General features: G+C 43.7%; 1 protein-coding gene across 1 annotated transcript in view; it reads right to left on the bottom strand.

Annotated features, from left to right (window-relative positions):
• Positions 1–27,103, bottom strand: part of LOC115098991 (hepatocyte growth factor-like) — a 141,545-nt gene that overhangs the window by 79,683 nt on the left and 34,759 nt on the right. The window contains exons 6-9 of the mRNA XM_029616202.1: positions 23,197–23,362; positions 14,887–15,014; positions 12,624–12,726; positions 5,954–6,087 (exon numbers count right to left, since the gene is read on the bottom strand). Coding sequence (XP_029472062.1) covers positions 5,954–6,087; positions 12,624–12,726; positions 14,887–15,014; positions 23,197–23,362 — 531 coding nt within the window. The remainder of the gene's footprint in view (positions 1–5,953; positions 6,088–12,623; positions 12,727–14,886; positions 15,015–23,196; positions 23,363–27,103) is intronic.

A 27,103-nucleotide genomic window follows, 5' to 3' on the forward strand; every position in this document is an offset into this window, starting at 1 on the left:
GGTTAAGGTTTTGTTAATTGTTAAATTTGTTAAATATAATTATTATTACTTTCAATGTTCATTGTAATAAGGTTAAATAGTTGTAATAAGGTTCAATGGCTGATTGTTATTGTTCAATGTTCCATGTAAAAAAAAACCCTGGTCTAACCTCCCAGACCAGGGCAACCTTTTCGTTACTTGTAAACCGGATTGATTTGTATTGTATACAGGAATTCCGGTATATAAAAATTAAAAATAAATAAATAAATAAATAAATAAATAAATAAATAAATATAAAACTCAATAAATAAATAAATACAATAAGTGTCAATGTTATCATCCATCTGGGGACCAATGACCTTGCTAGACATGGTATCCTTGCAGTATAGAAAGATTTCCAAACCCTAGGGATGAAGATTAGACATATGGCAAAGACCATTTCCTTTTCAGAAGTATTACCTGTTCATAAAAAGGGGAAGGAAAGGCTCTGCTATATAGATAAATTCAATGTTTGGATCAAAGCTTGGTGTAAATCAAGTGGTTTTGGTTACATTGGTAGACAGAGAAGTGTGGATCAGTAAAAGGTTATACTGTAAGGATGGTCTATATTTGTCTTTGGCCAGAAAGAGGATGCTAAGTGAGAAATTCAGAGCATGTATTATGAGGCATTTAAACTAGAATACAGGGATGGCAGGAGGTGGTCAATGAAATTTCTCTGTCACCCCCAAGCAATATAAGAATTGGGAGAAGACAACAAAGTCAATCAGCTCAAAATAGCAGAAAAAGTGACTAAGAAGAGCAGCAATCCTAGGGAGATGAGTTGGAAAGCTATGACTACAAATACTCGAGTCTGGGCAATAAAATCCTAGACCTGCAAGCCTTAATGATGGAAGTAGACTTGGACAGTTGCTGTTACAGAGACCTAGTTCACTGAGTCTCATGATTGAGATACGGCCATACCGGGCTATAATTTGTTAAGGAAGGACAGAGAGGACAGAAAAGGGGTAGAAATAGCTCTTTATGTCAAAAACAATATCCAAGCAACTAAACTGCAAGGAATGTGGGGTAGAGAAGAAGGATTATGGGCCATCATAAAAAAAGATGATACATCCATTTTTACTGGGGTGGTTTACAGGCCTCTGATTCAAATGGAAGAACTAGACAGAGATCTGGACAAATACATTCAGAGGGTGGGAAACAAGGGAGAGGTGTTGATTGTTGGAGATTTTAATCTGCAGAATATAGACTAGAGAATCTCTTCTGCAGAATCTACCAGAAGTAGAGAGATAGTGGATGCCCTTCAAGTGACTCTGTTCAAACAAATGGTAATGGAACCATGAGGGAGGGAGTTATACTGGACCTAGTGCTCACTAACGGGGATAATGTCTCTAATGTCTGGGTAGGTGCCCACCTGAACACCAATGATCATCAAACAGTATGGATTGATATTGCAAATAGGATACAGAGAGGACACATGAAGACCCGAGTTTGAATTTTAAAAATATGGACTTTGTTGAAATGGGGACGTACTTGGAGGTAGAACTAGAAGACTGGGAGAAAATGAGAGAGGTGGAGCAACAGTGGACCAAACTAAAAGGAGCAATTACAAAGGCAAAAGTAAAAAGTAAGAGAAATAAGAAATTGATCTGGTTCTCAATAAAATAAAGGCAAAAATAAAGAACAGTGTTCAAGAAATATAAAGGATCCTAAAAAGAGAACACAGGGAAGAATATCTGGTGAAACTGAGGGAGATGAAGAAAGTAATCAAGAAAGCAAAATGTTTGGCAGAAGAAAGGATTGCCAAAGAGGTAAAGCGAGGTGACAAAACATTCTTCAGATACACCAGAGAAAGGAGAAAGGTCTGAAGAGGGTTAGTGAAATTAAAAGGTGACAAAGATCAGTATCTGAAGAGAAATGAAGAAATGGTCAAAATATTAAAGAAATACTTCAGATTGGTGTTAACAAAAGAAGACCCTGGAGAAGGACCTTCATTAGTTGACAAGATTATGGATGGGGGTGGAATAGACAAAACTCTGCATACAGAAGAGAATGTATGGGAAGAGCTAGGAAAACTGAAAGTGGACCCATGGGGCTGGATGAGATTCATCCCAGGATACTGAGGGAGCTCAGAGATGAGCTGGCGGGTCCGCTGCATGATCTGTTCAAGAGATCCCTGGTAACTGGAGTGGTGCCACAAGACTGGAGAAGAACAGTAGTGGTCCTACTTTCCAAGAATGGGAGCAGAGAGGAGGCTGGAAACTGCAGGCCAATCAGCCTCACCTCGATGGTGGGAAAATTGATGGAGACTCTGCTGAAGGAAAGGATAGTGAACCATCTACAATCCAGTGGGTTGCTCCTGTCAGACAAATCTGATAGATTTTTTTGATTGGGTGACTAGAGAAGAATGCTGGATTTTACTAAAGCTTTTGATACATTCCTACATAGGAGACTCGTGAACAATATGAGAAGCTTGGGAATGGATGCCAAGCTAGTAGTATGGATTGCAAACTGCTTGACTGATAGGAGACAGAGTGTAATGGTAAATGGAACCTACTCTGAAGAAAGAGCAGTGTTAAGTGGAATACTACAGGGATCGGTTTTGGGACCAGTTCTGTTCAATATCTTTATGAGTGACCTGGCAAAGGGATAGAAGGTAAAGTTTGTCTATTTGCTGATGCTGCTAAGATCTGCAACAGGGTGGACATGCCTGAAGGAGTAGAGAGAATGAAAAGTGATTTAGGAAAACTTGAAGAGTGGTCGAAGATTTGGCAGCTGGGATTCAATGCCAAGAAGTACAGAGTCATATATATGGGGTGCAGCAATCCGAAAGAGCTTTATGTGATGGGTGGTGAAAGACTAATGTACACGGACTGGTAGAGGGACCTTGGTGTAGTAGGGTCTAATGATCTGAAGGCAGTGAAGCAATGTGAGAAGGCAATACCTAAAGCCAGGAGAATGCTGGGCTGCATAGAGAAAGGAATAACCAGTAAGAAAAAAGTGATAATGCCCTTGAACAGGTCCTTGATGAGGCCTTACCTAGAGTACTGTGTTCAGTACTGGTGCCCATATCTCAAAATGGATAAAGACAGTATAGAGGTGGTCCAAAGAAAAGTGACCAAAATGGTGAGGGGTCTGTATTGGAAGACGTATGAGGAGAGGCTTAAGGATCTGAATATGTATACCCTGGAAGAGAGGAGGTGCAGGGGAGATATGATACCGACCTTCAGATATCTGAAAGGTTTTAATAATTCACAATCGTCAAATCGTAGAACTAGAGGTCATGAAATGAAACTCCAGGGAGGACAACTCAGAACCAATGTAAGGAAATATTTCTTCATGGAGAGAGCTGTGAATGCCTGGAATGCCCTTCTGGAGGAGGTGGTGAAGATGAAAACAGTGAAGGAATTCAAAGGGGCATGGGATAAACACTGTGGATTCCTAAAGGCTAGAGGATGGAAATAAAGAAAGAGTGCATGGGGGTAACTGGGGGTAACTTGCTGGTATGGCAGTTGCAACCTTTAACAAATAAGAGGGGTCATTTTCCAACTTGCATTATGGCGTTTTCGCATGTGAAAAACATCTTAATGCATGCAAAAAGCACCATAACGCATTGTGTGATGCTAATTTTGAAAAGGGGAGGGATTGAAGCAGAGTCGGGGACAGGAATTTTATAAAAGTGGGCTGACTTCACAAAGTGCGAAGCCATAACACATAATATTGCACAGTTTTTACTCCAAAAATAATTACACATTTTTCATTGGCATTAAGCTGTGCGGTATAATAGAATATGCCCATAATGCAAATTGCAATTTTTCACAAATTCTGTTTTGGGCATTTTTAGGCTGGAGATGGGACTGAGATCGGGTGGGGGGAGGGAGAGAGAGAGAGAGTGCATCTGGGGGTGGCATCATAGTAAGCAGCTATTTATGCTACTATAGGAGGCCCACCTAGTAACTTGAGGTGAGCTTTAGGTATTAGTGTAGGGGTTAAGGGCCACTTGACATGCAGAGTGAGACATACGAACAGAATATTGCACTCTTGTGAAGATTTGATGTCTTTCAGAGTATGGAAACTCACCCAAAGATGAGATTTGTACAATGTTCTCTCAACCTAGCTTGATGGACTCTCTACCTGGGTAATATCAAGCTAGATTGAGAGAACATTGTATAAATCTCATCATTGCGTGAGTTTCCACACTCTGAAAGACATCAAATCTTCACAAGAGTGCAATATAAGAACATAAGAACATAAGAAAATGCCATACTGGGTCAGACCAAGGGTCCATCAAGCCCAGCATCCTGTTTCCAACAGTGGCCAATCCAGGCCATAAGAACCTGGCAAGTACCCAAAAACTAAGTCTATTCCATGTAACCATTGCTAATGGCAGTGGCTATTCTCTAAGTGAACTTAATATCAGGTAATGGACTTCTCCTCCAAGAACTTATCCAATCCTTTTTTAAACACAGCTATACTAACTGCACAGCTATACTAACTGCACGAACTGCACGAACCACATATTCTGTTCGTATGTCTCACTCTGCATGTCAAAGTGGCCCTTAACCCCTACACTAATACCTAAACCTCACCTCAAGTTACTAGGTGGGCCTCCTATAGTGGCATGAATAGCTAACTACTACAAGGGCCTTATAGATAGTCTGTCTGTCTGTCCCTCCACTAATTGTGATTTTACCCTGAAAAGTTAGGTATTACCATAAAGTGTGCTATGTGAAGTGCTAAGATAACACATATTGTGATAAATAGGCTATTGCCATAAAACATGCCCCTGTTGCATGCAATATTTTGATGAATCTAGCCCAAGGCTTGATACTATTAATGCAGCTCCATCATTGCTCTCTGCTGATAAGCACAAGGGTAACCTGCACAATGCAGCAGATATGAGTATAAGCTTGCTGGGTGGATCATTTGGTCCTTTTCTGCCATCATTTCTATGTTTCTATGAGAAAATGTGAATAGGCTATTTACTCTTTCAGACAATACAAGGACTAGGGGGCACTCCATGAAGTTAGCATGTGGCACATTTAAAACTAATCATCAAAAATTCTTTTTTACTCAGTGTACAATTAAATTCTGGAATTCACTGCCAGAGGATGTGGTTAAGGCAGTAAGTATAGCTGGGTTTTGAAAGATTTGGATAAGTTCCTAGAGGAGAAGTCCATTAACTGCTATTAATCAAGTTGACTTAGGGGCAGATTTTCAAAGCCCTAAGCGCACTGTGCCTATTTTTAAAAGGCCCGGCAGCGCACATAAAGCCCCGGGACGCGTGTAAGTCTCGGGGCTTGGAGAAATGGGCAGTCCGGAGGTGGGGCATGGGTGGGGTGGGGCGGTCCAGGGCGGGGGCATGGCCAGAGGCCTCTCCACGGCCGCTGGGCTGGGGGATCGCGCGCTGGCAGTTTGGCCAGCGCAGGCATAACTTGTGAAATAAAGGTATGTTTTGGTTTTTTCGGGCTGGGGGGCGGGACAGGGAGGGGAAGGTGGGGGGAAGGAAAGGGGAAAGCCAGCGGGTCTTCCCGAGGGCTCGGCGCGTGCATGGTGCACTAGTGTGCACCCCCTTGCACACGCCGACCCCGGATTTTATAACATGTGCGTATTATAAAATTGGGCGTAGATTTGTGCGCGCCGGATAGTGTGCACAAATGTAGGCCGCGTGCGTACTTTTTAAAATCTTCCCCTTAGGGAATAGCCACTGCTCGTTGGCAGCATTAGTAGCCTGGGATCTATCTAATGTTTGGGTACTTGCCAGGTACTTGTGACCTGGATTGGCCACTGTTGGACACAGGATGCTGGGCTTGATGGACCCTTGGTCTGACCCAGTGTGGTAACTTCTTATGTTCACAAGGTTTTGGTTTGATGTGTGACATCTAAGACGTCCGGTTAGTTATTACAGCCAGAGAAGAGCCATAACTGCCTGACTCTGAAGTTGTAGACTTGTAAAACAAGAAAGTTTAGAGCTTACATTGTGAAATGGCACAGTAGTCCCAGGGGATCATTGGGTTTTCGGTGTAGCACCATGGGCCATGTATATCATTATCAGGATTTCGGCAGTAATTGTTCTCCAATATGCTCTGATCTGGATTCCTGAAAGTATGCCTAGAAAAACATGTAAAATATGTTTATTTTATGGTTTTACTTCATTTGCTTGATATGCACCCAAAGATTCTTCTTTCAAAAGTTTGCTCTTAGAGCGCAGTTAATCAATACATTGTAAAGTAGTAGGGTTGTGCTTTCATTTCAATTACATTTCAAAGTTCAATCTGTTTTGAAAATGAAAGAAAAATGAATTAAATTCTATTTGGTTTTCATTTTCTTGTGTTCTCTAGCTCAGTAGCCAGTAACCAGCCTGAGCCTCCACCAAAAATCCCCCAAAACCTTACACCACTAAAAGTCACAAACCAAGCGCCCCCCCCTCCCTGGAAACCCTACCCAAATTTTACCCCAGCTGTGGGGTCTCCAAAATCTACGTAGGACAAGAGTGATCTCCGGTGGCTCCTGTATTTCAGCATAGCACTAGCCAGGCCTGAGGCCGGCCATACTCCAGTGCGTACCAGCCCATTCTGATATCTGGACCGGTGAGGCAGGAGGGACTGAGGATTGCTCCTGCCCCTTTTGGACTCTGCAGATATCGGTGAGAGGGACCTGGACCCAATGCCATTTTCTGATGTTTTTTCCTCATTTTGTAATTTTTTATTTTAAATAAACAAAATGAAACAAACAAACAAGAGAAAATAAAAATAACTAGGGATAATGACATGAAAAGAAAAACCGTGGAAACATTTGATATGCGCCCCCCTGTACAATAGCAATGGTCGGCATACCTGGCGTATCTGCATGTTTGTCATCAAGGCTGACTTTTTACAATTTTTAATACACAAAGGTGGTCTACTATTCTATGGGGAAGAGATCTGAATTAGCAAATACCAAAAAACTACCACCAAAATATATTCACAACATATAAATGATTTATAATAAATCACTGTGGAATGTGTGTTCATGCAAGACTAAAATAATATAAAACAAAACACTCAGAAAATACGGTAAACATCATCCATCAATGTCTTTTAAACGCACATCCAAAAAATAGTTTTGAGCATTTTCTTATATTTATTAAGACATTTCAATACAGTGAATAAACTCAATAAAACCTCAACAACAACAATATTTAGCATATTTTCTGAGTATTTTGTTTCATTTTATTCTTCAATTAAAACACAATTCATGGTGATTTCTTATACATCATTTATTTATTTATTTATTTATTTTAATTTTTTCTATACCGGCATTCGTGATAATATCACATCAAGCCGGTTTACAGTAAACAATGGGGTGATAATATGAACAATACAAAATATAAATGCAGTTACAATAAACAAGGAGTCGTACAACTAGGAGCAAGAAGAAGAAAAGATAGTAACTTTAACATAGTGTGTAAACCCGTAGAATGGGTAAAATTTCCAATAATGGAAGTGAGTGATTTACAATGAATTGTTCAGTATAAATATGTAATTTTTAACAATAAAGAATAAATCATAAGTAATGAAAATTCTGAATGTTTATAATGCTTAGGGGTAGGTTACCAGGATGGTTATAATAAGAAAGATGTTGCTTGGAGGTTGAATATCGGATAGAAATGTTTTTAATCTGAGTCTGGGAAGGCTTGTTTGAAAAGCCATGTTTTAAGTCTTTTCCTGAATGTCAGTAAGCAGGGTTCCTGTCTAAGTTCCGTTGGTATGGAATTCCAAAGAGTGGGTCCTGCTGTGGAGAAAGCCCTATCTCTGTAAGTTTATGTGGAGGGACGTTTTGGAAGGCGGTACTTGTAGAGACTCTTTGTAGAACTCTCTTATGGGTCTGGAGGATGTATGCTTTATGAAAGGGATTTGTAGGTTGAGAGGAGTGATTTGTTGTATGGATTTGTAGATTATGGTGATTGACTTATAAAGAATTCTGAAATGGAATGGCAGCCAGTGTAAATCTTTAAGGATTGGGGAGATGTGCTCTCTTCTCCTTGTATTTGTTAGAATTCTGGCTGCCGTATTTTGAACCATTTGTAGCGGTTTGGTGTGAGCTGATGGGATACCTAATAATAAAGAATTGCAATAGTCTAACTTGGAGAAGATTATTGCTTGTAGGATAGTCCTGTAGTCATGGTTGTGGAACAGTGGTCTTATTCTTTTTAGAACATGTAGTTTATGAAAGCAGTCTTTAGTAGTTTGGTTTATGAAAGCTTTTAAGTTAAGCCTATTATCGATGATTGCGCCCAAATCTCTTACTTTTGTTGTTTGTAAATTAGTTTGAGGAATTGTGGGGGTGTGGCAGATCTCAGAGGATATGAGAAGGAGTTCCGTTTTTGAGGAATTTAGGATTAAATTCATACTGGAAAGGAGGGAGTTGATTTCTTGCAGACAATAATCCCAAAGATCGAGGGTTTTTTTTAATGGATTCTTTGATTGGTATCACAATTTGGACATCGTCGGCATAAAGGTAGTGTTTAAGGTTCAAGTTGGTTAATAGCTGGCAGAGAGGGAGGAGGTAAATGTTAAAGAGGGTGGGTGAGAGGGATGAACCTTGGGGAACTCCTTGAGATGAAGGGTAGCGTTTAGATTCTTTGCTGTGAATTTTTACCTTGAAGCCTCTGTTTTTTAAGAATGAGTGGAACCAGGATAGTGCAGAGCCTGTTATGCCGATGTTCAATAGTTGGTTTAGGAGCATGGAGTGGTTAACAGTATCAAAGGCGGCTGAGAGGTCCAAGAGAATCAAAAGGTAGGACTGGCCTTTGTCTAGGCCTAGGGTGAGGTAGTCTATTAAGGAAATTAGTAGAGATTCTGTACTTAACGATTTCCTGAAGCCATATTGTGAAGGGTAGAGAATTTTGTGGTCTTCCAGGTAGTCTGATAATTGAGAGTTAACCAGTTTTTCCATGACTTTAGCAATGAATGGGAGGTTTGAGATAGGGCGAAAGTTGGAGGGGTCGTCTGGGTCTAACTTTGGTTTTTTTAAGAGCGGTTTGATTGATGCCATTTTGAGGTCATCAGGGTAGAGTCCTTTAGATAAAGAGCAGTTGATTATGTCTGTCAGAGCTTTGGATATGGTGTCCGGAATAAGGAGGAGTAATTTGGAAGGGATTTGGTCTAATGAGTGTGTCGATGGTTTCATATTTTTCAGTATTCTAAGGATCTCCGAAGTTGTAGTGGGTTCAAATGAATTGAGTGAGATGTTTTTGTTATGGTGTATAAAGGTACTGTGAGGGGAAGAGGTAATGAGCGAATTCTTAGAAAGAAGGTTGGCTATTTTGTTGTTGAAGAAGAGGGCAAGCTCCTCTGCTTTTTCTTGGGCTTTGTTAAATGGAATGTCAGGTATTTGGATTTGAGTTTACATGTTTTGAATGTATTTTGGTGCATTTGCGTTTTACAATTTTTAGCCAGATTGCAAAATGCCATATGATAAACAATCCCATTGCCTATTGACCAAAATTGTAATTCTGAATCGCAAAAGCTGTATCATTCTCTCTCTACTTTGAAATCCATTTCAATCCATTGGCTTTGTAACTTACTTAAGGAAATGCTAACTGAGATTTGCCCTGAATGTAATACACCTGACAGAGAAAGATACAGACACAATCAAATCTCAAAAAGTAATCATGCAAACAGGAGATTGGGTTCTGGCACATCTGGAACTGAGCAAGCACATTCATGTGTCACAGATCACGTAGATGTCTCACAATGCCACAGGTGGTTTTTGTACCTTTCTGTCGTACAGCACATGTTCAGAACAGCATTTCTTTAACCCAGATTTGAAAATTCCAAAATACTAAAGATGCATTAAGGTAGGGGGCAAGAGTCACAGGTTCTTACGCAGATAAACGTGTTTCCTCATGTAAACCTTTGCTCTGAATGTTGCCTCCTCCCGTTAATGCCCATTTCCCAGCCTGCTCCTCCAGGAAGTGCACTTCCGCTGTGCAGGTGATGAACGTGCAGGCGTTTGCTTGTCCTGTAAACCTTTGCTCTGAATGTTGCCTCCTCCCGTTAATGCCCGTTTCCCAGCCTGCTCCTCCAGGAAGTGCACTTCCGCTGTGCAGGTGATGAACGTGCAGGCGTTTGCTTGTCCTGTAAACCTTTGCTCTGAATGTTGCCTCCTCCCGTTAATGCCCGTTTCCCAGATGCTCCTCCAGGAAGTGCAGTTCCGCTGTGCAGGTGATGAACGTGCAGGCGCTTCCTCATGTAAACCTTTGCTCTGAATGTTGCTCCCGTTAATGCCCGTTTCCCAGCTGCTCCTCCAGGAAGTGCACTTCCGCTGTGCAGGTGATGAATGTGCAGGTGTTTGCTTGTCCTGTAAACCTTTGCTCTGAATGTTGCCTCCTCCCGTTAATGCCCGTTTCCCAGCTGCTCCTCCAGGAAGTGCACTTCCGCTGTGCAGGTGATGAACGTGCAGGCGCTTCCTCATGTAAACCTTTGCTCTGAATGTTGCTCCCGTTAATGCCCGTTTCCCAGCTGCTCCTCCAGGAAGTGCACTTCCGCTGTGCAGGTGATGAACGTGCAGGTGTTTGCTTGTCCTGACTGGCCCAGCAGAGAGCAGCCCTTATTGATCTGGGTATTTCTACCGCACCTCAGGCTGTGTTCCCCGCCGGTTCGTTGATTTATTATCTGGGCGCCCCCTGCTTCCTGGTTTCAGTCCTTTATTTTCCTAGTTGCCTGCATTACTTCCTTGCCTGCTATGGGATTTCTGGGACTGTATTTGCTGATCGACTCTGGTTTCCTGCTGTTAAGGTAGAGTGAGATGAAGCTAACCTCGGTCCTGGTCTTTATCCAGCAGGCGTTCCCAGCAGCGAGCCCCGGGATCCCCAGTTCAGAGGGGATCCCTGTCCATGTTTCAGCTCAGGGATCCCTTGACACCTGCATACTTTTGCCTTTGAGGGAAAAGGGGATGGGGCCTGATCAGGGAGAGAATTCATGCTTGGTGGTTTCATTTCCAAATCACCACACAGACTTTCCGGTGCTTACTCTGCACCTACTCCCATGCAGGGGAACACAAATATCTGCTGTGTTCATGCCTCTAAATTTTCAAAGGCTCCCCTTATGAAAAGTGGACTTAAAATCTTACATGAGCATAAAAGTAATTGAAAATTAATTTAAAGAATTTTCCTCTTTGACTTGCTCAATGTTTTGGGATGGACCACTGGTGCACATATTCAGAATGAGAATGGCTTTTCTTCAGCACTCTGCTAACTGCACATTAACAAGGAAATGTTATCAGACCTATAACTATGGTGACAGTGAAAGATCAGTGACAGAAACTGCAGCAGGCATAAAGCCAACAAGGATTACATCAGAAACGTCAGATCCTAAGGGCTAGATGTACTTTACAGATGTGCTAAAAGCAAAACTGGCAACAAAGACCACAGCTTTTTGCTTTTGTAATAAAATGTTGCAGAAAATATGTTTTTTCTGGGAATAGTTGTACTGTGTGGTGAGCAATGAAACAAGAGAAGAATGGCCAAATTTACCTAGCTCGCTACATTCACAAGCCATTCATCTTTTCAGTGTTTAAAATGTAGTAATTGGATAGGGAATAGGAATGGCGCCAGTGCTGAGGACCGGCATTTGATTGCCCCTGGACTGCTGGGGCTGGGGTTGTTGCAGAGTCGGTGGATGCACACTCATACTAGCCAGGCTCAGAAGGAAGTCATGGCTTGTGGCCCTAGCCAAGGACTGTCACCTTGATGCTGGGCTAAGTTGGAAGGGGATAGAAAAGTAAGAGAGAATGTCCTACATAATTACAGATGAAGACTTCTGGCAATGTTTACAAATGAGCTGGAAGCCTACGAGCCAGGAGGAATTTGTTGGATCCTCTTGAGAATATTTTTGCTAATTTAGGTCTGGATTTTCTATCTTCGCAAAGTTTTCTGAATTGCGTGGTAACGGGGGGGGGGGGGGGGGGGGCAGGGGGTGAAGCGGGGGGCGGGCCTGCGAAAGCCGGCAGTGATTGCACCACCGCAGTGTTATTGCTACCAGCTTTTGCACCCAATAGCGCCGCCGTGAAAGGTGGTGCTATTGGGCGCGCTATGGCGGCGATAATGGGTCTTACCTTATCGCCACCAGCGAAGTTTCCGCGGCGTCTGCCCTGACGCCTCCCCAACTCCTCCTCTTCCGGTCCTGACGCCGCCCTGACTCCGCCCCTATCTAGCTATCTCACGCGAAAAGAGACTTTTCGCGTGCGATAGGGATAGAAAATAACCCCCTTGGACTGGTTGCAGATATGTTAGTGGAGATTTGAATTTTAACTTTGTTATTGATCATTTTTCATGACTGACAAGAAATGAGTATACTCACATACTGCTGCCACACATTTCTGAATTCAGATATCCATCCCTACTGTGACTTATTAGAAGCATTCAGGACTGGAAGGACCACTAATGACTTCTGAAGGCTTTCTCCCACCTTGCTTAGATTACAGAATATGCAGACATCTCCCAAATGACATTGCAACAGCAGAGCTGAGCACATTCAGCTCGCATCAGAGCACTACTGACCCTTGTAGAGCCATCATGTACTGTATCCTCAGTCCACATGCATACATCAGAGCAAAGCACACGCATGTGCTGCACACAGTCACCTTATTCACACTAATTTCACCTTTTCAAGTCTTCCATATTCTTGTCCCACATTGCACAGGTCAGTTTAAATCTTGTAGTTGCCACGTTCCCCTTGTAACTGTTCCCATTCCCATGATAGCAATCTAGAAATAAATGCAGAAAGGATAATTATGCAATGGATCCTGGAAAGTGCATGCATCACAAATACTGTAAATTAACATAAAGGAGCAGCAGATATCTTGATGAAAGAATTCCTTCAGTATCGCTGGAAAACTTGTTCTTTGCTAGAGGTGATCATAGTGAAGAAAAACCAAGGAAGCCACAAGGTTTGCTGGCCCATGGACTTTCAAGCCATTGAAAAAGAAAAGCCCATGGCAGCTGGTGGGTAAAGCACCCCATGTACCGGAATGTTCCTGCCCTAATCCTACCCCTACCCCTACCACTGCCCCCGTTCCCTCACAGTGGGGCTCGGTGGGGGGGGGGGGGGGATTGTCCACAGCGACAGACTGTTTATGGAAGACCAGATAACTCTCTAAGGGCCTCATTTTCCAAGACGCTCGCACGCAAAAAGTCCCTTATTGCGTGCGATACCAGGATGGGGGCGGAGTCGGCCCCGGAAGAGGAGGAGTCGGGGCGTCACTGGGGCCGACTCTGCACCGACGCCACGGACAGCGAAAAGGTAGGTTGCCCCCCCGCGTTTCGGCCCCCCTCCCCTCATCTTCTAAAGTATCGCAGGTCTGCGATACTTTAGAAAATAAGGCCCTAAGACCCTGACCGCTCTAGGAAGACATTCCATAATCCTAGTGCTATAACGGAAAAGCCACACCCCCTTATATGTTGTAAAACAGCAACACTTTTGGAAGAAATGTTTAAGGTGATCAACTTTCCTCGTAAATAACCTGGGTCTTCATCCTTCAGGTCTTTGACAATTTACATACGAATTTTAAACTTACATTGGAGACAATTCAGATTACTCGGGCTAAGGGAGACATGATCCCTCTAATGCACCATCTAAGACGCTGGCAGCCATGTTTTGGACATTAATTATCTACAAATCTTACAATTGGAACGTTTGATGGAGTTTTCATGACTTAACAAATAAGTTTGCTTGCAAAACTGGTTTAACTTAAGCACAGTTTCTCTGCCTCTGTTATAAAATAACTTGACTATTGCTACAGAATTAATTCTGTTTGTATTTATATTAAAATTATAAATAGATAATAGGGGTGTGCATTCGTATTGAACATAAATGTAAAACGCTACTTATTTATTTTTTTTAACTTAAAAAAGTGATGAGACATAAACGATCGGATTTCCAACTTATTCAACATAGCTATGTTGAATAAGTTGGAAATCGCGATTGTTGATCCAAAATAAAAATTTAAACCCCTCACCTTCCTTAATCCCCCCCCAAAGACTTACCACAACTCCCTGGTGATCCAGCGAGGAGTGAGGACGCCATTTCTGAAATCCTTTGCGAGGAGCACGTGACGTCGGCGCCACGTCGGAGTGACGCGGCGTCACGTGATTCCCCGCGGGTTCGCGCCGGAACGCTCGCGGGGTCGCTTCCGGGATCCTCGTTCGGCCCAAAAGGAACTTTTGGCCAGCTTGGGGGGTCAGGAGGCCCCCCCAAGCTGGCCAAAAGTTCCTTTGGGGCCGAACGAGGGTGCTGGAGGGAACTCGCGGGGAATCACGTGACGCCGCGTCACTCCGACGTGGCGCCGACGTCACGTGATTCCCCGCGGGTCGCTTCCGGGATCCTCGTTCGGCCCAAAAGGAACTTTTGGCCAGCTTGGGGGTGTCAGGAGGCCCCCCCAAGCTGGCCAAAAGTTCCTTTTGGGCCGAACGAGGATCCCGGAAGCGACCCCGCGGGGAATCACGTGACGCCGTGTCACTCCGACGTGACGCCAACGTCACGTGCTCCTTGCAAAGTTGGTCAGAAATGGCGTCCTGACCCTGCTGGACGACCAGGGAGTTGTGGTAAGTCTTGGGGGGGGGGGGATTAAGGAGGGTGAGGGGTTTAAATTTGTATTTGCACATATGGACATATACTCAACTCATTGAATTCTGTTTATGTCCATATTGACCGCAAATGGGACCCCCTTTGGACATATGGACATATGAACTTAAACTTTTGCTCTGCACATCCCTAATAGATAAGTAAAATCACACAGCACTTCTGAAACTATAGCTCCTTACTGACTGTCTGATCACAAGTAAAGAGATAATTGTTTCAGCTATGAAAATTGCAATTGTAGTCACTGCTTGCGAGGGATTTTGCATACAGTCTCCACATATATTACCTTGTCCAATTAAGACATCGCACTTTGGGATTTGGGAGCAATACCCAATTCGGATATTGGGGTCAACAGTGAAACACCAGAGTGACTCTGCTCCATCTGGATTTCGACAGTAATTTTCACTCAAATCCCTATAAAACAAACATGGTTTTAAAATTGGGTGCAAACTCTGTTGGAATAATTTTGAACATACATTTAGAATTATGGCATCGAAATATAACTTTTCTTTTGCAAATAGCATTTTCAGGCATGGTGAGGTAGATATAATAAAATCCATGCTATGATCGGAGTTAGATTTTAGGAAGAATTTATTTAATTAACATGTTAAAAAAAAAAAAAAGTGGTCCCTTCAGAATGCAGGAAAGTAATGACATGCAAATGGACCAGTAGCAAAAAGTAAAAGTATGCTAATTAAATAGCTTTCTTTTTTTTTTTTTTAACTTAATGCCATTTTGCATGTCATTACCTGAAATCTATGATAAAAATAAAAAAAATATTCTCTGACCTCCGTCCCTCCTGCCTTGGCCCGATGTGGTGAGACCAGGCCAAGTGGGTCAGCCTGGTAAGTCCTCCTTCTCTTCTGTCCCAAACGTGTCAGACCTCCTCACTCTCACCTTAAAAGAAAACGTCAGGCCATGCAGGGTCTGATCCGGATTGGATCTGATGGATTCCCCCTCTCACCTTAGAAAAATAAACCGGGCCAAACAGAACCCTTCCCTCTGTCCTTCTGGATTCTGAAAGGGATTGGCTAAGAGTAGAGGGCTCAGCGAGGGAACAGCTCTGCCAGAGAAGGTGAGGTCTTCTCCAGCTGGGGTTCCCGGGTGGGTTAGGGGGAGATTTGGAGGGCTCCCTCTGTTTTGATGGGAAGGAGATCAGGACAGAGCCGTGGCTTAAGGCATTCAAAAAGGCCCTGAAAATGTATCTTTTTTCAACAGTAGTAATTGCACTGCCATATTTTTTTGTCCATTGTTTGTATTTGTTTTTGCTTCACTTATGTTTTACAGTTTTTGATTTTATTATGAATGTCTCCACTTCTTTGGAAACTGTTTTGAAATATGATGATTTGGTGGTATATACATTTTAAATAAACTAAACTAGGAGGGAGTTCTGGAGGGTAGGAACTCTGCTCAGCTACATTTATTTATTTAAATTATATTTATTGGTTTTTAATCATATACATGAATTAAAGCCATGAGAGATGAATGATCATGAAAAAAATAAGTATTTATATAAAGCAATATTACAAATCATAATACATCGGTCCACATAATCATAAGGGGGAAAAGGAATAAAAAAACCAGATACGAAAACAGGATGTTAAGTGCTCCCACCCAAGCAAGGATTAACTATAACATGGGCAGCTTGCACTTCCGTGTCCGTCCCCCCGCCTCCCCCGTCCGTTTTACCGGACCCCAATATATATTACACAAACTCCGTTTTGGTGAAAACAAGGCCGCAGCATTTATTAATTTCATTAACACAAATTAACATATTATAATTTCCGGCACCCGAGCCGTCAGTGTTCACCGATCCTGTGATCCGGGCTTCCAAACAGGCGTCCGCCGTGATAAGCCAGTCCGCCACCATCTTACGGCCCCCTGCCGTGCCATAGCCGGGGGGCCATTCCTCCGGGCTGCCCACGCCCAATACACGCCCCTTTTCTTTCCCGAGGACTTCCGGTCCACTCCGACCTTGTCCTCGAAGTCCCCCTCCACCTTCCGGCTCGGGTACCCCCGCCACTGCTGCGACTAATGTCAAACATATACAACATTTATTAACATCAACCTCGCCCCTACTGCTCCCTATGCTTCACGACCCTCCCCTTCGGTCCCTTCAGTCCTGCTAGTCTGGGTGGGTGGGTGGGGAATATTGCGAGCGCTGTCCCGGAAAAAGACCGGGCTCAGCGCTCGCTGCTGGTTAAAGGGGGGGCGCCAGCCTCGCGATACCAGCGAGGCTGACGTCACCCGCGCGATGACGCGGCGGCCTCGCCGTGCCGCGCGCGTCATCACGCTCCTCCCCCGCCCCCACGATGCCGCGGCCTTGCCGGGCCGCACTTGCGCTCGCGCCCCACTTCCGGACCCGTGCCGCCCTTGCGCCGCCGCGCGGCCTCCCGGTCCCCCAGGTGAGCGCCGTCGGAGGGGGGGGAAGGAAACCGGCGGGGGGGGCCCTCCCCTCGGCAAGCGCCATGTTAAAGGGGGGCCCTCCCCGCATGGCGCGACTCGGCCCCTACCTTCTTCTTGCCCCTCATTCTACCTTTCCAGTTACAAATCACACAGTTTGGAAGCCTGGAATGCCCTTCCGGAGGCGATGGTGAAGACAAAAACAGAGAAATAATTCAAAGGGGCAGACACTGTGGGGTAGATTTTATAAATTTGCGCGAGCGCGTACTTTTGTTCGCTCACCAGCCGCGAACAAAAGTACGCTGGATTTTATAAGATGTGCGCGTAGCCGCGCACATCTTATAAAATCCAGGGTCGGTGCGTGCAAGGGGGTGCACATTTGTGCAACTTGCGTGCACCGAGCCCGGCGCGCGCTGCCTGTTCCCTCCGAGGCCGCACCGATTTCGGAGCGGCCTCGGAGGGAACTTTCTTTCCTCCACCCTGCACCTTCCCCTCCCATAAGAACATAAGAAATTGCCATGCTGGGTCAGAACAAGGGTCCATCAAGCCCAGCATCCTGTTTCCAATAGAGGCCAAAACCAGGCCACAAGAACCTGGCAATTACCCAAACACTAAGAAGATCCCATGCTACTGATGCAATTAATAGCAGTGGCTATTCCCTAAGTAAAATTGATTAATAGCCATTAATGGACTTCTCCTCCAAGAACTTATCCAAACCTTTTTTGAACCCAGCTACACTAACTGCACTCACCACATCCTCTGGCAACAAACTGCAGAGTTTTATTGTGCGTTGAGTGAAAAATAATTTTCTCTGATTAGTCTTAAATGTGCTACTTGCTAACTTCATGGAATGCCCCCTAGTCCTTCTATTATTCGAAAGTGAAAATAACCGAGTCACATCTACTCATTCAAGACCTCTCATGATCTTAAAAACCTCTATTATATCCCCCCTCAGCCGTCTCTTCTCCAAGCTGAACAGCCCTAATCTCTTCAGCCTATCCTCATAGGGAAGCTGTTCCATCCCCTTTATCATTTTGGTTGCCCTTCTCTGTACCTTCTCCATCACAACTATATCTTTTTTGAGATGCGGCGACCAGAATTGTACACAGTATTCAAGGTGCGGTCTCACCATGGAGCGATACAGGCATTATGACATTTTCTGTTTTATTAACCATTCCCTTCTTAATAATTCCTAACATTCTATTTGCTTTTTTGACTGCTGCAGCACACTGAGCTGACGATTTTAAAGTATTATCCACTATGATGCCTAGAGCTCTTTCTTGGGTGGTAGCTCCTAATATGGAACCTAACATCGTGTAACTACAGCAACGGTTATTTTTCCCTATATGCATCACCTTGCACTTGTCCACATTAAATTTCATCTGCCATTTAGATGCCCAATCTTCAAGTTTTGCAAGGTCCTCCTGCAATGTATCACAATCTGCTTGTGATTTAACTACTCTAAATAATTTGGTATCATCTGCAAATTTGATAACCTCACTCGTCGTATTCTTTTCCAGATCATTTATAAATATATTGAAAAGCACCGTCCAAGTACAGATCCCTGAGGCACTCCACTGTTTACCCTTTTCCACTGAGAAAATTGGCAATTTAATCCTACTCTCTGTTTCCTGTCTTTTAACCAGTTTGTAATCCACGAAAGGACATCGCCTCCTATCCCATGACTTTTTAGTTTACGAAGAACAAGGGCTAGTATTGGTAAAGCTCCAGTTGGCCTCTGTTCATCATCCCACTCTGCCTGCCAATGGTGGGGACCCATAGGTCCCTGCCTACGGGTTGCGTCAACCCCCATCTCAGCCCAAGAGTCCACCTCCGGTGCAACAATATCAGATAATGGTCATGCCGTGAAAGTTCAGTACATGCCTTGGGTTATTCATGCAACTTTTGATGTCACTTTGACATAGTGTTAGAAAGTTCTTGCCACTTCTGATGATGTCTACCCATATGTTTCATTATAATTGATTAAAAATCCCCAATTTTGGAGCCCAAAATAGGCTGCATTGCTGCTCCCATTAATTTTAATGGGAAATGAATGAATGAAGGGAACAAATAAATGGAAAAAAAAATGTCAACTGAAATGAACAAAATTAATTTTGGTGACCTGCGAAACAAATGCATGAATTGTCAAGCTCATTATTATGTTCTGCTTTTCCATCTGTATTTTTCCATATACGTTTTTAGCATGAGTTTTTGTCCATTTCCACATATAATGATTTATCTAGTTAAAACAATGAGTCAATTGCAAGATTGTTCTCCCTTTATTTCTTCACTTTTTGTGTTTCTTCTCATGTGGTGAGTTGTATATTACAGCCAATGCCTAAAAGGAATAATCTTGCTTTTCCTTTATATGTGTTTACTTCTAGTATTGTTTATGTCCAGTCTGCTATCACTCACTGACCCAAATCAAATCATTGCATTGCTTGCCCAATTGACAGCAGCAGGAGTGACAGGAATGAGAAAGATGCATGGTATCTCTCCTTCTCTAGGACTGCTCACCCTCAATTGTTTCCTTCACTGTTGCTCAGCCACATTTGTTTTGCTGATAAATATAAATACAGAGGAAATTGAGACTTCCTTTTTATCTGTATCTATATTTAGCCATGAAAATGGAAAACCAGAAATTTTAATTACAAACAAACCTAAGTTAAATTATGCTTTTGCTGCCTGACCTGGTAAATATTCAGGACTAACAGAAGATCAGATGCACAAAGGAACGATTAGAATACTTAGCATTATTTAAATAAATGTGTGTAGGTTTTCCATTCTTTGAGGTAAAAGTTGAACATCTTATTAGCTGCTTAGACACATAAAATATATATTTTATAAAATAGCATTATAGTCCAGACTACTGATAACTTCTGAATACAGACAATGGCTTAATGGCTCACTACAGTTATCTATGAACTTAATTGTTCTCAGATAATTCTACCTCAGTTGTCAGTAGTGTGGACTATCATGCTATTAACACTCTGTTTCCATACCCTATCTGGCTAATTCTATATCTGGCATCCCCCATTCCCATATATTTTGCACACCTCTGCACTTCATTTCATACATCTGACAAATTGAACTATGTCTTCCAAAGCTCATGCCTCTATATAAGGTGCCCACCACTTTGTTTACTTTTGCTACACCAGACTAACTTGGCTAGCCCTCTGAATACCTGTACAAAATTATTATTTAAGATCACTAAGGGCCTCATTTTCAAAGGAGTTTACCGCGCACGATAAATTCGCAAATCGCGATAACAGCTGTTATCGCGATTTGCGAATTTGTCAGGGGGCGGAGTTTATGCAAAGCTATCGTGTGCGGCAAAACAGCCGCAGTGTTAGCGCGGCTGCTATCGCGGATAATAGCTACAACCCTGAGATTTGCATTACAGGGCCACTAAGGGTTATCGTGGTCCACGATAGTCCCAGACACCCTGTTTCTCAGAGAGAGAGAGAGAGAGAGAGAGAGAGAGAGAGAGAGAGAGAGAGAGAGAGAGAGAGAGAGAGAGAGAGAGAGAGAGAGAGAGAGAGAGAGAGAGAGACTGACTTACTATAGTGCCTATGCCCTACACAGGTATTTGACTCCCTATGGGAGGGCCACCTACTAACTCGGGGTGGGGATTAGGTATGAGCGTCGGGGGTTGGGGGCCACTTTCGCATTCCACATGAGACCTACGGACAGAACAGTGGTCTCTAGTGCAGATTTGCTGGCCGTCGGAGTGAGGACGCTCACTCCAAGAAGTGGTTTGGGCAACGTTCTCTCCACCTAGCTTGATGGACACTCTACCTGGGCAACAACAAGCTAGGTGGAGAGAATGTTGCCCAAACCACTTCTTGGAGTGAGCGTCCTCACTCCGACGGCCAGCAAATCTGCACTAGAGAGCACTGTTCTGTCCGTAGGTCTCATGTGGAATGCGAAAGTGGCCCCCAACCCCCGACGCTCATACCTAATCCCCACCCCGAGTTAGTAGGTGGCCCTCCCATAGGGAGTCAAATACCTGTCTAGGGCATAGGCACTATAGTAAGGCTCTCTCTCGCCATTTGCGAAAACATCGCGTGCGGCGATGTTTCCCCACTGCATGAAAGAAGCCTCATTTGCATTGGTAATGCCCCCTACTGCGTTACCAATGCGATATTGGAAAATGAGGCCCTAAGACACTTACTGGGTGATCATTTGTTTACTGAATTTATATGCACATGCACGGTTAGTATCTTATACCTTCCCCAAAGAAAAGACATAATATCAAATGAAAACATGGGTATCCCAGGCTGTTCAACTCACTCCACACCCATCCTCTTGCACAAACGAAAACACCACTGTGAAGAAAAATACTGACAAACTTTGGGGGTCAAAGGCCAAAGCTTTATTAACATGCTGTACCTGAACAAATGGCAACAATCCCAACATTGTTTGTCTGAGTATTCTGCCATGCCCAAGTAGGAGATTCTAACCTCTGGTCACCCAACATGTAGGCACAGAACTGCACCCTCCTGCATAAGGCACCCACCACATCTAGCAAGATACCCTCACCTGGGATGACTGTACCCAGTCAACCAGATACTCCCAACAATCAAAGAACTCCTGTTCCATGAATCTGCAAAGATCCAAATCTCAGGTACCATCACGCTGTGACAAAGAAGACCACACCAAACAATAAAGGTGAATCATAAACAAAGCAAAATAAAGGCCAAAAGAGAAAGAGGATGGGAGGGAGCCACCTTCTGAGTGGCAAAAAGAGGCAGGGAGGACCCCTCACCCAGTCCATTATCACAACCGCCTACATCTCCAAGTTCCCACAATACTTTGCCCCCCCCCCCCCCCCCTCCGCTGAACTAACCAGCAGATAGACTTCTTCACTTGGAATCATTTGGAACAAGAGCAGGAACCTTCCCCCGACTCTCCTCCACCCTATTATTCTAATCACCCGTTATCCCTCCCCTCCCCTCCCCACTACCTGAATTGCTAATAGGCCCAGTCAATGAGGAAAGATGAGAGGGAAGGTGAGAGAAAAGGGGGTGACTGGGGCCAGGAGCCCATGTTATTGTGGCCAGCCCTGGACTCAGCCCAGGCTGACCTTCCAATATAGATAAATAAATAATCTGTATAAGACATTTCCTGTTGGCAAGCCTCTTTACCTTTCAAACTAATACTAAAGAAGAAAGGTGACCAGAGCTTGTTAGAAGAATGCTTGGCATCAGATACTTCTCATCACTAGATGGGAAAATATTGCACAATGACAAAGTATTAGGAACCAATAAGGATATTATGCGCCTGATTTACTATGAGGTCAATACTGAAAAAAAGAGCTATGATCTAGATTCATCATACTGCATTGCAAGCTTTGAAGTGATTAGACAGGTATTCTGAGAGAGAGAGAGAGAGAGAGAGAGAGAGAGAGAGAGAGAGAGAGAGAGAGAGAGAGAGAGAGAGAGAGAGAGAGAGAGAGAAACTAACTATAATGCCCTAACCCTAGATAGGTATTTATATCCCTAGAGGAGGCCCACCTAGTAACTCGAGGTGAGGTTTAGGTATTAGTGTAGGGGTTAGGGGCCACTTTGACATTCAACATGAGACGTACGAACAGAACAGTGGTCTCTTGTGAAGATTTGATGACCTTCAGAGTGAGAAAACTCACCCAAAGATGATATTTGTGCAAGGTTCTCTCAGCCTAGCTTGATGGACACTCTACCTGGGTAACATCAAGCTAGGTGGAGAGAACATTGCGCAAATCTCATCTTTGGGTGAGTTTCCTTTTGCTATCACATGCGATACTTATCGCATTTTGATAAATCCAGGCCTTAGGCTTGTAAAACTGACATACATGAATTAGGCCTATTATTTCATCACCTACATTTAAGAGCCCTAACTAGATGCCTACCACTAAGTGCCTAACTTACTTCTTGCAACCTTGCACACGTTTTAAGCACTTAAATGTAGACTTCTATTAAAAACTGGTGCCTAAGTTTAGGTACTCAATTGGGGGAAATTTTAGGCAGGTCTAAGCACCTAAGTCCTTAAGTTAGTTGTAGAGATATTTTCAATATTGACCTCTAAGCTTTAATTCCATAGACCCAGAGATAAAATCCTTAGTGAAGCAATCTATTCACAAATATTTTAATGGAAAGCCCTATTACAAATAAGCTTAAAAACAATGCACATTTCTTGCTACTGTACTACTCACTTGCATTTGTAGTTCTCAGGAGTGAAGTTGTGCTGGTGTGGATACTGAGAGTCCCAGCGCTGGCACTGGATTCCACTATATATGGTGTTCACTACACCTCGATAGCCCTCTCCTTGCCCCTTGATGCAGTCTGTTGTAATGTCTGTATTGTTTGCAGTGCTGTGTGCTGATGGAGAAAGAAAGAAATGTCTGCCTTTTCAAGCTTTGTCTCTCATAATTTACAAAATCATCTGCACCCTGATAATTATTCATTTTCCAATACTACGAAAGCCCGTAACCTTGGAGTTACTCTTGTCTCTGCCTTATCACTGTCCCACAACATTTCTGCATTGGTAAAAATGTCATTAAGATTCATTTATTAAAGTGTCTTAAACCACTATTGTACCCTCATTACTTGTGTTCTGTATTACAAGCCCTTATTCTTCAGGGCTGATTATTGTAACGCCCTATACCTCAGTCTCCCATCTACTGCTATTCTTCCCCTACAACTGATACAAAATGCAGCTGCAAAACACCGCAATCACATAACCCCAGTTCTTTACACCTTTCATTGGCTTCCCATTTCCTACCACATTTAATATAAAATCCTTACCATTAGTCACAACCCCCTCTATAAGAATTCCTCGATTTTGTTATGCACAAGCTTACATATTTATTAACCGACCCGCCATCTTCGTTCACTAAACAAAAGCTTGCTGGGCAGACTGGATGGGCCGTTTGGTCTTCTTTTGCCGTCATTTCTATGTTTCTATAAAAGTCCCCATGAAATACCCTCCACAAGAACAGGCAGATTAGACCCAACAAGAAAGCACGCCTTCTCGGCCGCAGGTCCCATACTATGGAACTCCCTCCCTGAGTCTCTAAGGCAGTGGTTCTCAACCTTTCTAATGCCGTGACCCCGAAATACAGTTCCTCATGTTGCGGTGACCCCTCGCCCCGCCCTCGCCCTGCGAGGGCGGGGCGAGGGCGGGGCTTTGGTCATATGGGGGCGGGGTTATGGATGGGGTTGGATTTTAGTGCATACTTATTTATTATGACATTTATAAACAGAACCACCATTCGTCATAAAACAATAAAATTAAGAAACATAAAGCATCAGTTATAATAGTAAAACTGTACTAATAAAAGAATATTTTAAAATTACTGATAAATAGAATTTCTATTAATTAAAATCATATACATTTTTATAATTTCCCAAACACCAATAATATTTCAAAACAGCACATATATCAAATAACACACAATAATTAAAACTAATAAGGATTTTAAAAAGCCCCTGCTGTCCATACATGGGAGCTCTTGATTTCCAGTCACCCTGATATTGTCGAGGATTAGGAGGTTATCCTCTCTCTCTCACACAGACTCACATGTCCATTCTCTCTCACACATACACTGTCACATACATACACATTCATGCTCTTATATCCACCTTAACCTCTCGCTCTCACAGACACTGATACACTCTCAGGGTGTAAGACACTCTCTCCCCCCCCCCCCCCCACTCACACACACTCTTACTCCCCTGGATTTTCTCATACACACTCATGCTCTCACTCTTACTGGCTCCCTCACAACCTCAGAGCCTCTCAGATAAAACTCTATGCAGCAGAAATAATGCTGAATGTTGAGAATTGTGTTATGCAGACTAATCTGGAAAATGCACTAATTTCTACATGAGTCATAATGAATCAGTCCTCAGCTGCAGGCTTCAATTGATTATCCTGGCTCCCTTTATGTTTGCCAAATACAGTTCATGTGTAACAGCAATCCTAATTCTCCACCAGATCAAGCTGATTTCACATCCCACTTCATACTTTGTCACCTCCAGCTGAGTCAAACAATTAATCTAATTACTGCCACGTGGCTATTGGGGAGGCGCTGATTGCTGCTATTGGCACTGAAGCCCATTCTGCTGCCTCCTCTGTGCAGGCCCCCTGGGTCTCCACTTCCTCCATGTTGATCTCGTACATTGTGAGATCCGCATAGAGAAAGTGCTACTCTTGCACATTCCCAAAGATTACATGTGCCAATCAGTAAAAAGTAATTTATTTTTTTTTACATCTGCTTCCCTTTATTTTTTTGCCATTTCCTTTTATATTGCCTTTTTTTCTGTTTCTTTTCTCTCCACCTGTCTTCTTCCCTCAAACACACAGTCAGGTTCTCATTCTTACATGCATTTCTCTCTCACACACATACACACACAGGATCTCACTGTCACATGCTCTCTCTCTCATGCAATCATTCATACACACAGTCTCTCACTGGCACAGGCTGTCTGAGTCTCACACACAGGCTCTCTCACACCCCCACATGCTGCCTTGCTCAAGCACAGGCTCTCACTGTCACATGCTGTCTCTTTCACACACACAGAGGCTCTTACATGCTGTCTCTGCAAACACACACAGTCTCTCAATTCACTCTCACACACAATCTCTCAACTCATCTCATACTCGCACACACCTCTCTCTCACCTCTGGGCCTCTTCTTTACGGGTTGCCACAGGATGGGCTCTGCAGCGGCCCTAGTCTTCCCGGCCCCGCTGCTCCTCTTCTGCACGCGGCTGAAGCGCCTCTTCTGCACGCGGCTGAAGGGCCTCTTCTACCCACGCGGCTGACGCGCCTCCTCCTTCCTGCCCGTGCGGCTCTGGCAACATTTGTCTTCCGGGGCAGGAAGGAAGTAGGAGGAGCACCTGCAGTGGCTGATACACCTCCTTCCTGCCTGGGCGGCTCCAGCAACATACTTCACTGCGACGCGCTAACTTTTTGGGCCATGTCTCTTCCCTTTTGGGGTTGGAGGAGGCAGGTCTCCAGCTTCGCCCCGCCTCCCCGCAGCAGCCGCGGCGCCGCGGACCGGCAAAAGACCCCAACGGCCCGGTACTGGTCCGCGGACCGGTGGTTGGGGACCCCTGCTTTAGGCGACCCCTGTGTTTTGGTCGTTCGACCCCTGCCGGGGTCGCGACCCACAGGTTGAGAACCGCTGCTCTAAGGCTTCAATCCAGCTCCAAAGAATTTAAGAAACAACTGAAGACCTATTTGTGCAATTTAGCATTCAATTCATTAGTCCCTGTTTGAGCCCTTTTCCATCACCCGCTTTGATGTGAGTTCATGCATTTTCAACTTTTATTTGGATGTATTAACTTTCTTTTATGCTATATACAATTTGTAATGTTTTCAATTTTATTTTATTATATATGTTTTACTGGGAACCATTTTAATATTCTTTTATGAAGAAGCAGTATACAAACATTTTTAAATAAATAAATATATAACATCATTTCATCCATCCACCCTTTTCCCAATCTATGAATTAAAAAGAAAAGTTTTAAATCAAAATGAAGTGCAAAGGCCTGCCTCCCACAGCAACACATGGAGGTAGGAGAAACTTTCTACAGACATTCTGAATTTTCATGAAGATTCTGACTCGGCCAACTCAAATCTCTGTTCAGGCATGCCTGATCTGGTTTTAGCCATTCTGACATAAGTCACAGAAAATAGTGCAGGATTGTATAAGTCAATGTGTAAAATTATGCCTAATAAGAACATAAAAAGTTGCCATACTGGGTCAGACTGAGAGTCCATCAAGCCCAGCAGCCTGTCTCCAACAGTGGCCCATCCACATTACAAGTACCTGGCAAGTACCCAAACATTAGATAAATCCCATGCTACTAACGCCAGTAATAAGCAGTGGCTATTCTCTAAGGGCCGGATTTTAAAAGACCAACGTGCGTGACTAGGCCTTACGCGTGTCGGCCACGTGTGTAAACCCCTGGGATGCGTGTAAGTCCCAGAGTTAGTGAAACAGGTGGTCCGGGGGGGGGGGGCAGTCTGGGGGTGGGACAGGGCGGAGCTAGAGGCACCCTTTGCCCTTACCATATGACAGGGTATCCGTGCCATTGGCCGGCTGCTGT

This window comes from Rhinatrema bivittatum, chromosome 9 (assembly GCF_901001135.1).
Source record: "Rhinatrema bivittatum chromosome 9, aRhiBiv1.1, whole genome shotgun sequence".
Taxonomy (NCBI): Eukaryota; Metazoa; Chordata; class Amphibia; order Gymnophiona; family Rhinatrematidae; genus Rhinatrema; species Rhinatrema bivittatum.